At 39.6% G+C, this 13,311-nt stretch overlaps 1 protein-coding gene across 1 annotated transcript in view; it reads left to right on the top strand.

Annotated features, from left to right (window-relative positions):
• SHC4 (SHC adaptor protein 4) overlaps positions 1-5,418 on the top strand; it is a 129,082-nt gene extending 123,664 nt beyond the window's left edge. Inside the window, exon 12 of the mRNA XM_032417435.1 lies at positions 2,992-5,418. Within this exon, the coding sequence (XP_032273326.1) occupies positions 2,992-3,147 (156 nt within the window). The 3' untranslated portion in view covers positions 3,148-5,418. The remainder of the gene's footprint in view (positions 1-2,991) is intronic.
• The last annotated feature ends 7,893 nt before the right edge of the window (positions 5,419-13,311 follow it).

The following is a 13,311-nucleotide window of genomic DNA, read 5'->3' as shown; positions in this document are numbered from 1 at the left end:
CCTAGGAGAAAACATAAGAGGACAATTTCATAATGTTGCTCTTGACAATGATTTCTTGGATATAACACCAAAAATACAAACAAATGCAAAAACAGACAAGTGAGACTGTATAAAACTAAAAAATTTCTGCACAGCAAAGAAAACAATCAATAGAGTGAAAGACAATCAGAATGGGAGATAATATTTGCAAACCATCTGATAAGGGGTTAATTTTCAGAGCACATAAGAAATTTCTACAACTCAATAGCAAAAAAACAAACTGATTTAAAAATGAGCAGATGACTTGAATAGTTATGTCCCCAAAGAAGATCTACATATGGCCAGCAGGTATTTTAAAAGATGCTCAACAACCATAATCATTAGGAAAATGGAATCAAATTCACAGTAAGATATCACCTCACCCCTGTTAGGATGGCCATTATAAAAAGCAAACAAAAAGAAAAGAACAAGTTTTGGTGAGGGTGTACGGAAATTGTAACCCTTGTGCCCTGTTCATGGGAATGTAAAATGGTGTAGCTACTGTGGGAAGCAGTATGGGGTGTCCTCAAAAAATTAAAAATAGAACTCCTATATGGTCCATATTTATTGGATGGGTTTTTATCCCAAAAGAATGGAAATCAGGACCTTAAAGAGACATTTGCACTCCCATCTTCATTGCAGCATTATTCACAGTAGCCAAGTGGTAGGAACAAGCTTAATGTCCCTTGATGGATTAATGGATTAAGAAAATGTGGGGTGTGTATACATACACACACATACAGCGGAATACTATTCCGCCATAAGAAGACAAAAGTCCGTCACATGCTACAACATGAGTGAACCTGGAGAATATCCTGCTAATTAAAATAAGCCAGACACAGGATGACAAGTACCGCATGATTCCAATTATATGAGATATCAAAAGTAGTCAAACTCATAGAAACAGAAAGTAGAATGGTAGTTACCAGGGCCTGGTGGGGAGGAGGAAACAGGTTGTTGTTGTTTAATGGTTATAGATTTCAGTCACGTAAGATGAAAAAGTTCCAGGGATCTGCTGTACGGCATTGTGCTTAAAGTTAACTACACTGTTGAACACTTAACAACTTGTTCAGGGGCTTCATCTCATGTTATGGTTTTGTTATCTCTCTCTCTCACACACACACACACACACACACACACACACACACACGTTCCCGTGCACCTTGTGACTGCGGCCACAGCAGCCTGTGTGTAAACCTGGGCAAATGGTGGAAAGCTCATGGAGTGCAGGGGGCCGTTATCAACTGGGAAGAGGGACAGTCAAATGCACTTCCAGTCAGTTGCTGCCATTTGGAGTAAGGACCCAGGGTAGCCAAATGTGATTTTCCCAAAGAAGCCACAAAATGAAATTCTTATAGGAGATCTCCCCATTTTTAATTCAAAATACTTAAAAACTCTCTGTTGGGGGCGCCTGGGTGGCTCAGTCGTTAAGCGTCTGCCTTCGGCTCGGGTCATGATCCCAGGGTCCTGGGATCGAGTCCCGCATCGGGCTCCCTGCTCAGCGGGGAGCCTGCTTCTCCCACTCCGCCTGCTTGTATTCCCTCTCTCCTGTCGATCTCTCTGTCAAATAAATAAATAAAATCTTAAAAAACAAAAAACAAAAAACAAAAAACTCTCTGTTGGGCACCTTCTACCTTAAACCATCCCCCCACCCTCCCCAGCAAACTAAAACATCTCCTGGTATGTTTGGCTGGAGAGTGGATAGTTTATAATCCCTGCACTGGAAGATTAACTTGACATTTGTATGCAGGATTGCTTAGAGAAGAAAGTAAGTAGGGGATTCTAGGTAAAAACTGGTGAAAGCCTGAACCAGAATGGAGGTAGGAGAAATATAGAGAGGAGGGCAGAGTGAGCTGGAATTTACACCACAGACTGGCAGGACTGATCAACTGATTTGATAAGGATTGGGGTTGGGATGAAGGAGATCAAAATGTTTTCAAGGCTTGGAGCCATTTCAGAGTAAGTGGGAAACCTTGTGCCCTTTTCCTCTTAATCCTTGAGTGCGTATTTCCCAAGAATAGGGATATTCTTTTACATAGACATAGTACAGTGATCAAAATCAAGAAATTTAAACATTGATACATTACCATTATTTAATCCATAGTTATATTCAAATTAGGTCAATTATTCCAAAAACTGTGTGTTTTCTTTAATATGCTGAAAACCAGTATCTAAACAGAACTAAATAATCCCTTGTTAGAGAGGTAGCAGAATCATGTAGCAAGGTATTCTCTGGCTGCATGATTTCCTGCTCCTGGGCAATTCTCAGCCACCCTCCACACAGGAGTATATTACGGCCAGTGGCGTCATGATGGAGAGTAGTATCTTCTGCTCATGCCCAGGGTGAGGACACAGTAATACCAGGGAGGAAAGTCCTCAGGAGAAAGCAGGTGCAGGGAAACCAATTTGCTTTGGCATGCAGACAAGAAGCTCCATATAACAAATATTTATGAATCAGCTACCATGAAGTCTGCAGGAAGGAGACATGAATGCCTATTAGGAGAGTCTGAGGAGGCTTCTTGAAGTAGACAGGATTTGTGTTGAGCCTCCAAGGAGAGGGAGGACTTCTCTAGAAGGGCCTGCTTCCCATAGACACAAGATATTTTGGAAACAGTCTGCTTGCTGAGTTATAATTGTAATCCTGGGATTCATGCTTGTATATACAGTTAAATATTTATAGGAATGGTAACATGATAGAATATATCAAACAGTAACATGGCAAAGAGGTTGGTTGCAAATTTGGATTGGGTGACAGTGTTTATCATTTTTCTAACCGAGAGGGAAAATTGCTAAAAAAGGTAATGGGGAATGAGACAAGTGTTTACTAAGGGATATAGAGTTGAAAAGTGATTTTTTTTGTTATTCAGCCAAATATCTCCTTCAGGGATGTGTCTGGTTTTTTTTCCTGATTGTTTACATCTTTCAGGAGAACTATTATCATTTAACCTAAATACTTTGTACTTCCTTTTCAAGGTAAGGACCAAGGATCATGTATTTGATAATGTTGGCCACCTTATCAGATACCACATGGATAACAGTTTGCCAATCATCTCTTCCGGAAGTGAAGTAAGCCTTAAACAACCAGTGAGAAAAGATAATAATCCAGGACTTTTGCATTCCAACAAATGACAATTTGGAAGTACCATCACACTGGTATTTCAAGAAAGTTCATTTTGTGTTAGGACACAAAGATAATACAACTTGGTTTATAGACCAAATAGAGCACAAACTGTGAAGTACATTTTTTTCCAAGACCATCGTGGACTATGTCCTTTATAAGACAAACAACTAACAAAGATGGATCTTCAGAAAGTGAAAATCAGAAAAGGGGAAGAGGATTGGTCCATTTGAAAAGAAATTATACATATGCACGGATGTCACTTTTTAAGGCCATATTACATTGATAGCAAGCTAAAAGCACAATTGAAATTTCCCATGCTAGAGACTACTTGGATGAACTGCTGGGGCAGTGGTATGTGCCTTTCAACTTGATAATTTGGGGACATTTTCATATTGGGGAGATTAGTTCTGAGTGTCTTCATATTCTCTAACTGTAGAACTATTTGCCAAAAAAATTTTTTCCTTGTTACAAAAATAAGAAGCGATTTACTTGATAGTTACTGACTTTATTATATTTTCTGTTTAGTAGCACTTTCACTGCAATGTTAAAATAAATTTGATGTTGAATTTGGACTCTGTCTATGCCGGTGGAATCAAATCAAAAGCCACTGAAAGCATTGGTCTGTTTCACTGGCCTGTCCCATTTACAAGTTAAAGGGTTGGAGCCTAAATTCTTTGGCCTAGTATTTCTCGATCTTTGCTATTCGGACTGTTTGTATGCAGCATAGCATAAGCTGAAGAGAGGACAAATCTATCAGTCATTCCTATTTCACCATATTTCTCCCTCTTTCCTTCCCCCAAAGGAAGCTCATGAACGCCTGGATTTAAAACATGGCAGACAAACCGGTGTTCTTCATATTCAACATCCAAATTGGTTTCATTCTTATTTAAAGTATTGAATGCATTTGAAAGTATCAGGAAATATCCTCTTGATTGGCTGTGACTGAATCATAGTCTCTCACCTACTGTGTCCTTAGCATCTTTTCTAGATATGATCAGACAAAATGCAGAAGGGAGGAGACATATTGAAGGAAATAGCTGGAAAGGTTTGCCACATGTGGGTACACTGGTAAACTGGTGGTGTGATTAAGTGTTGTGTAGAGAAAAGTGCTGGCCAGGTCTCTTGATATGACCTTGAGCCAGCTGCTCAACCCATCTGGACTCCAACTTCCTTGTTTATGAAATAAGGGACTTGGGCTAGGTGAATTCAGAGGTCTATCTCAGCCCTAACATAAGATGAGCCTATAAAAAGCAAGTTTTCCTTTTATTAGGGGTCAGCGTTGATAATCAGTTTGTATAATGAAGGTGAAAATGAGCTTTTTCCTTTAGTCTGTATCTATACTCACAGAATGAATGGCATGACTGAAACCAACATTCAGGTAGCAGAGACCCCGAGCCTTCCCATCACAAACAAGGACACTTTGGAGCGCTCTCAGTAGTGACGGTGGAGGTGGATTCGTTTGTTTGGAGAAGCAGAAAACGGCTTCAGCCTTTTACTTGCCTTTGCATAGAGTGGTTTGGCCATTACTTTAGGATGCTTTTTTATCCTGAGTAATCTGGACAGTTGCCTTAACCCCACTTCATTTTGGCTATGTAGATACAACTTAATCTTTGTAACTGTGATATATTTGCTAAGTTTTAAATAAAAGACAAGAAACTTTTTTGGGGTAGAAATCATCAGAAATCAAGCACACACAATTGTAATATTTTTTTCTGTAAAGGTTTATGATTTTATTCTACTTCTACTGCCACTGATTGCTTAGGTAGGTTTGTTTCCTTTTACACAACTAGGAAATAATGGCTCTTTCATCAATTTTATATATACCTTGGTTCTTGGTGATCTGTCCTCACAAAAGGGGGTCAGCATGAGTATAGGTCATAGAAATTTGTGGGTGACCTAGTCACCCATCTGAGACAGAGCAGGGGTTGTGGTCTCAGTCTGGTTGAGCAGGGTGTTAAGTGGGTTGCAGGAAAAATTCCTGATAGAAATAGATGCAGAGAGTATAAATGATATGAGCAGTACATGGATCCTGGTACATTATGCACCAGTACATGGATAATCAGTATTTGACTGCAATGTTATAGTAGTTAGGTAAGCAAATACTGCACTTACAAGTACCACAGACACAGTTAAAACAAAATGAAACAACAGTAGAAATGTTTGATTGCATGCTATTTTAATGACACACACTTATCTTCATCTGTTTTAAAGTGGAAATCCATTTGCCTCTAAATACCTGTAAACGACTTTTCAAAAAAAAAAATAAATGATCATTGCTTTGTGACAATTGACAGTATATGTCTGATGTTTGGGTTTTGGAAAATGTATCATTTGCAGGATGTATCAGGGTCTTGACAGGAAACAGATGGCTCACTTAAATTGGGGAATTCGAGGAGGGTTTAATAAAGGGACCCTTTATAAAGGTGTGGGCAGAGTATGGGGAAACCACAAGGGAGGATGCAGTGCCCTGGGGCCAGTGAACAGGTAAGAGGAGATCACCATAACATAATCCGGAGAGAGAGCTCTGTGGGAAGACTGCCTTCTAGGAGCTGTGGCCTCCAGTGGAGGGACTCTACCAGCCCTGGTGACTCCACAAGGAGGAGGCTACAGACATTATACTTAATGGAAGAAGGAGAGCCTTTTCAACAAATGGCATTGGAGCATTGGACATCTGTATGCGAGAGAACAAACCTCACACTTTACATAAACATTAACTCAAATGGGTTATGGATTTAAACATAAAATGTAAAACTATGAAACTTTTAGGAAAGAAAAACACAGGAGAAAAGCTTTAGGATATAGGGGGAGGGAAAGAGTTTTTAGAGCTGATATGTTCCATTAAAGGAAAAACTAGTACATTGCATTTCATCAAAATAATAAATTTTTGCTCTGTGAAAGACTCCAGAAAGAGGATAAAGGGCAAGCTATAGACTGGGAAAAAATATTCGCAAACCACATATTTGACAGAGGGCTAGTATCTAGAACATATAAAAAACTCAAAACTCAACAGCAAAAAAATCTAATTAGAAAGTGGGCAAAAAACACGAACAAACAATTCACTGAAGATATATAGATGGCAAAGAAACACATAAAAATATGTTCACAATCATTAGCCAGTTAGGAAATGCAAATCAAAATCACAATTAGATATTACTATATACATACCTGAGTGGGTAAAATGAAAAATACTGACAATATTAAATGCTGACCTGAAGAGGAGAAAGTGGAACACACATGCATTCCTGGTGAGAATGTAAAATAGTACAGCCACTCTGGAAAGCAGTTTGATAGTTTATTTAAGAAACGAAACATGCAGCTAACATTCAACCCAATAATTACACCGCTGGGCTTGGATCACAGGGAAATGAAAATCTATGTTTACACAACAACTTGGACAGGAATGTTTATAGTAGCTTTGTTTGTAATGATCTAAAGTTGGCAATATCCAAGATGTTCCTTCAATGGGTGAATGGTAAACAGACTGTGGTACACACATACTGTGGAACACTACTCAGCAATAAAAAGGAATGACAGGCTGATACATACAACGCGGCTGAATCTGCAGAGAATTATGCAGCGCAAAAAGCTAATCCCAAAAGGTTACATGCTATAGGACTACATTTACATAACATTCTTGAAATGATAAAATTGTAGAAATGGAGAATAGATTAGGTGTTAAGGAGGGAGTCAGTAGGGGGGGGAAGTGGGTACAGTTATAAAAGGGCAACACGAGGAATCCTTGTGTGATGCAATTGTTTTGAATTTTGACTGTATCAAGGTGGATATCGTGGTTGTGATATTGTACTGTAGTTTTGAAAAAGATACTATTGGTGGAAACTGGGTAAAGCTTACAGGAGATCTTCCTGTATTATTTCTTACAACTCACTGCTTGTGAATCTACAATTTTTCCAAAATAAGAAGTTTAATTTAAAAAATGTTGGGGGTAAAATGTAGAAATGTCAAGAGATTTTAGGAAGATTGCCACTTTAACCATTGGCACTTTCACTCATCATCTTGGTCGTCCTAGGTCCCATGATACTAGGACTAGAGGAGTCATCTGGATGAGCTGCATGAAGCTACTTTCAAGAAGGTCTTCAACTGTAGTTTGATATTATCTCCAGAGATACACTGACAACATCAAAGGATGGCAAACACAGATGATGTGTGAGACATGGCCAGCTCTGCCCAGACTCTCTCAGATCCCCGGAATCATTTTTGCATGCCCCTGCTGGCTTCTGTGTGCTTTGTTCCTAAACGCCCACAGAGTGGCTCTTCTTTCTGAAGACAGGCTCAGGTAAGGGGAGCTGCTTTGAGTCACCAAGTGCCTGTGGGTTTCCTTCTCCCTTTCCCTGCCACCATCACTGGTGCAAGAATGCATTGTCCTGTCCTGATTAAACTACAGAGCTCCCTGTGGGGTCAGACTGGCCAGCACATCTCCAGAAAGCACACGCCTGCTTGGCTTTTCCCCTTTCCTGTCTTGTTTTTTCACTCCCTAACAGCTTTCTCTGGGAAGCCCTTCCTTAATAAATCCTATATACTCAAATTTTCATCCCAGGGGTCACTTCTGGGAAGCTGACCTAAGGCAGAAGAACATCAAATAACTTTAAACATGTGTCCCATTACAGGACTATACTATCTAAGGGTTCAAATATCTGAACATTTTTAATAAATCCTCTAATTGTCATGTGAATGGTATCACTATGTTGTATTTTATTAATATGCATTGAACATGTTATGTAAGCATTTAAAATATACACCAATTTAATGATCTTGTTTCAAGAAGCAGAAGTAATGTGGCATCTGGGAGGGTCTGTATTTCACACTCAGGTATGATTTTTGCAGCTTTGGATCTTTATCAAATGGTCATTGCCACTTCTGATAGCTTTTACAGATTTTCTGATTACAAGCCTTGGTGTGGTTGAAAATCCTGAACATTAAATCCAGGCAATTGGCTCTCACACTTTTGGCCAAAGACCATAGAAGAGGCAAAAGGCCTATTGCCCCACCTATCTTTCATCCTCCAATCCTCTTTTTTTTTTTTTTTTTTGGTAGTGAAAAAATAACTCAGTAACAACAAAGAACTGAAGAGGAACCATAGGGATTGCTCATTTATTTACTTTTAAGGGAGAAATATCATTTACCTGATTTTATATTCCAAAATACTGCCTTACAAATTTTTCAAAAAATGAGTAATTTTATCACTTGCCTTGATAGTATGTTGTCAGTTGTTTAAATAGAACAAATTTATAGCTAATACATTCAATAAAGTATAAGTAAACTGTGGAATTACAAATTATAAATTGATGGCTTTAGTAATAGATGACTGATGATAAAAATTGAACCTGAACTTGAATATTATTTTAAAGTCAAGTTATAGGAAAAGTGTAAATTCATGAATTAAAGTAGTTAACACTACACACAGCTGAGTTAACCCAACAGTTTACAACAAACTTAATTGATGTTGATGAAGCCAAGCAAAGAGAGTTCATAACTAAGACACGGGAATTACTTCTCTTAAAACCCACAATTTCCTGGGAATGACACTATTTACACCCTTCTTCCAAAAGTGGGTATTTCAGTTATCTTCAAGTATGCATGAACAGGAGTTTTATAATGTTGCACATAGAAATGATGAAACACCATTCTTGGTGAGCTTAAATAATGTGATAATTTTAACTTACAAATTCTAAACATTAGTAATCCCTCCTATTTTACTTGGTAGATTCCTAATAGGTAAACCTTAGTTGTATGTAAAAATAAAAACCTATAAAATTGCAAGTTATTTTCCCACGAGAACTGAAGAAACAACTTATGTGGTCAGTATCATTTAATGAACCATCAGGAATATCCTTGAGGTCTACAGTGGGCCATGGATCATACTTGGAGAATCACCGGTTTAGACTATTCAAATACAATCAATCTAGTGTCACAAATGCATCTTAGTCATAACTGTTTGGTTGCAAGGAATGAAAACCCACTTGTATTAATTTCCTAGGGCTACTGCAGCAAAGTACCACAAACTAGGTGGCTTAAAACAACAGCACTTTATTCCCTCACAGTACTGGAGATTAGAAGTCAGAAATCAGGGTGTTGACAGGGCCATGCTCCTTCTGAAGGTTCTGGGGAAGAATCCCTTGCCAGCTTCTGGTGGCCCTGGGTGTTCCTTGGCTTTATGGTGACATAACTCCTTTTTCTGCCTTTATCTTCATATCTTGTGTGTCTTTCTGTGTTCTTGCCTCTTTTTTTTTTTTAGGAAATTAAAAATTGAATTTTAAAAGTGAACCCTGTACTACAATAATGCATATATTTGTGTGCACGTGTGTATAATTGACACATGATGTTACATTAGTTTCAGGTTCTTCTTCTCTTCTTTTAAGGACACCGGTTTTAGATTTAGGACCCATCCTCATCTGTATTAACTAATGACATTTACAAAGACCCTATTTCCAAATAAGGTCACATTCTGAGTTCTGGGTGGGCATGAAATTCGGGGGGACACTATTCAACTCCTAAATAACCTGAGTCAGCTCAAGTCAAAAGATTGTTTTAAGGTTCAAGTTATCATAGGACCCAAGGAAAAGCTGAACTGTCAGGCTTCACAAAGTGCAAGAATCAGGCAGATCCATGGCTTTGAGTACCAGAAGTTCATGATCTTCAGTCTAAGCTCCGCCATATACATGTACTTCCATATATGGAAGTAAGTGTATTTTCCATAAAATACAGACAACTGTAATAAAAGTCTGCTTCTCTTCTGTATGTTTACCACCTGACTCAGTTTCATGAAGTCTTATTTCAGTTACTTGGGGAAGGAAGATGAGTGGCCCAACTTGGGTCTGGTGCTCACCTTTGACCCAGTCAGGTATGGCCAGGTCTTAGGGTGGTGGGGAAGTGACGGTGGTGAAGTTATAGTGCCTGTGGGCAGGAGTAGAACCGGCGATTAGGGGCTTAATTAGGGCAGGCATTTTGACCCATGAATCAATATTAAATGAGCCCCTAGAATAGTGCTTGGTGCAAAGTGGATGCTCAAAAAACATTAAATGAATATACTGCAAATAATGGTCTGATCTCCCTCAGTTAATTAACACTCAGTTAAATAGCATTTCTACATTTTAGAATTTCTTTCACACAATCTTACTTCATCCTTTTTACAATCCTGCAAAGTAGATATTATCATTCCTCTTTTTAAATAAGAACTTTGAGGCTCAGAGGGGTTAAATAAACTGTTGTGGATAAAACCTAGTGGGTAGGAGAGCTGGAACTTGAACTCAGATCTTCTTTAAGTTCAGTGCTCTTTTAAGGATAGCACTCCTTATTTCATGATGGCTTTGCTTTGACCTGATAAGCTTTGACACCAAAGAGAAGGTAGGAAAAAGGAGGAATGATGGTTTAGTCCCACCTTTATAGATGTTCTGAATGGGAAGGACCACGTCCCATCAACAGCATGACATTTCCCCTTGAAATGTAAACAAGTCTGGTAGAAGTAGCAGCCCTCCCAGCTCACAGGTGTGTCTGCTTAAAAAAGGCAAGATAAATATTGACCCGACATTCCAGAAATAATCTCTTGTCCAGCACATAAGATCTTTGGCAGTTTTTCTCTCTTCCCCCACATTTATTTTTATTACTCATTCTGGAGTAATTTTACTTGTGTTTCTCTGGACATGTTATTAAGTTCATTCCTTGTGTACACCATACCTTACTTCTGTAGCATGCCTTTTGCATTTCTTCAGGCATCAAGTTCTTCTATTGGCTGCCTCCCTTCTAGCCCACTTTTCCACTCCTATCTCTAAATATAAGAATCCTTTTTTTAAAAAGATTTATTTATTTGAGAAAGAGAGAAACAGAGAGAGAGGGAGAGGGAGACAAGCAGACTCACCGCTGAGCAGGGAGCTCAACTCGGGGCTCTGATCCCAGGACCCTGAGATAATGACTGAGCCAAATTCCAGTTGGACATGTAACCTACTGAGCCACCCAGGTGCCCCATAAATATAAGAATCTTTTATTTTTGCTGGTCTGGTTTCACATTGCAATCACTCATGCTAATAACCTTCCTGTTGACTCTCTTTTCCTCTTCCTCCAAGAACTTTGTCTGATAGATCCTTTCTTTGATGTTCACTTTTCCCCAGAATCATCACCTATTCTTACGTGGCATGTAGTAAACTATTATTTTGTGGTTCGTGTGTGTGTGTGTCTGTGCACGCACACGTGTGTCTTCTTATGTAAGCATCTTGCACTGCCAAAGAGTATAGGTACCTTGAGGGGAGGGGTCCTGCCTCACACTTTATATTCAAGCATCTAGGTGAGGAACTAAACAGGATAAGCAGTCAAGAAAAGTCCATTGATTATACCATAACTTCACCCAAATCCATTTTTAGAGGCAAGGGGCTCTGATTTATTCTTTACTTTGCATCTTTTGTGACATATTTGGAGATAAAGGAGATGTGCTCAAATTCTTTCTCTGTCTCACATTAGCTGTGTAGCTTTGGACAAGTCAAAATTTTTTTTTTTGTCCGTTTCTTCTGCTGTAAAACGGGATATGAATACCTGTCCTAGGCCCTCACAGGTTTGTTATAAGGACCCCATGAGCTAGTGTTTGTGAAAGAACTTACCAAATTCTAAAGCACTATATAAGGGATTATAAACATTGTCTCCTCGTGTGCCCCACCCCCTTATATCTTTTATGTGTTCATCTCTGTAAGAAACAGGAATCACTTAGCATCCTTGCTGTAGCATTCCATCTTAACCCAAGCCTAGTTCCCACTAACAGATGCCTTGGCTCAGGTTTCAGCAACTGCCATTTACCTGAATGTTTGTTATTCACATTTTCTGGCACAGAAGCCTTCATTTATTTGTTCATTCATTTATTTACTCATTTAACCAATTTGTTTTGAGTGCCTACCAGTTACCATGAAGCATGCTTGATGTCCAAGAAGTAATGTAAGTACCTCAAGATATTAACTTGAACTGAATAAAACAGACACACAACTAATTATAGAAGATAATAAGAAACATAATAAGATATGTATATTGTGTACAGATGTAGGAAGGATCATTTCTGTGGGGGGTGGGTAGTGTGTCATGAAAGGTTTCAGAGGAGGTGCTCTTCTATCTTGAAGACTGAGTGGATAGAAAGATAGGGCAATTCAGGTGAAAGAAAGAGCTTGAGCAAAACAAAAACACCCTGAGAACAGTAGACAGCTCAGCCAGTAATTTCAGTCACTTATTGCTGTGGATTGAGTGAGTACTTATTATGTGGCATAACCTTATGCTAGTTGATGGGGTAACGGGGGATTAGTGTAGGCATCACAGGGGTGGGATGGTGAGGTGGGAAAAGAAAACTAGCTGGATTATGAAGTGCTTTAACCATTTTACTCCATACTGTATTGGAAAGGGTTTTCTCATACGCATGGGAAAGAGTTAAAAAGATACGTGAACCTAGTGCTACGAACTCCTTGATGTTCACTGAAACCCTTTTAGCTTGGCAGGTAGATTACAGAACGGGCTTTAGTGCACACTGGGCAGCGCTGTCTTAAAGGACGGGTTAACAGATACCTAGAGTGACAAGAACATTCACACTTGGGGAAATTCAAATAGTGAATAAACATGTGGGAAAATGTGCCATCTCATCGGTAATGAAAGAAACACAAATTCAAACAAGGCAGGACCCAGTAAGAAAGAAAACGAAGCAAAACTACATCTAAGCCTGTTTAGGTGATGGGGAAGCAGGCACCTTAGAGAATCAGAAGGGCAGGGGCAAAAACCTTTAAGGTAAGGGTTCGGTGGGGAAAGTGAGGGATTCTGGGTGCTGCAACCGAGAACTGAGGCTTAGGAATGGAAAGCGCGGGGCGAGGGGGGCATAGGGGTGCAGGAGGTACAGGAAGGGGCAAGACTGGTTCATCCCCACCAAAGGCCTAAACCCCGGCGCTTGGCATCTCTAAGCAACCGTAAACCCGCCCCGTCTAGAGTAGACCCTTTCGTAATTGGCTCACTAATCCACCAATGGGCGCACAGGAGGACATTCCCGCCACCTCTGGCGCCCGCTTTCAAACAGCCATACATTCACAACTGCAGGCGGAATTCTCAACCAAGCTTGAGAAAGGCGGAGACTTCCGTCTCCACGCCCAGCCTCGAGCCGGCATGGCCCCGCCCGCCAAGCCAGCTTCTAGCCGGCGATT

Source organism: Phoca vitulina, unplaced genomic scaffold (genome assembly GCF_004348235.1).
Source record: "Phoca vitulina isolate PV1807 unplaced genomic scaffold, GSC_HSeal_1.0 scaffold20, whole genome shotgun sequence".
Taxonomy (NCBI): Eukaryota; Metazoa; Chordata; class Mammalia; order Carnivora; family Phocidae; genus Phoca; species Phoca vitulina.
Note: the sequence above shows the minus strand (reverse complement) of the source record. Positions and strands in the feature narration are given on the sequence as shown.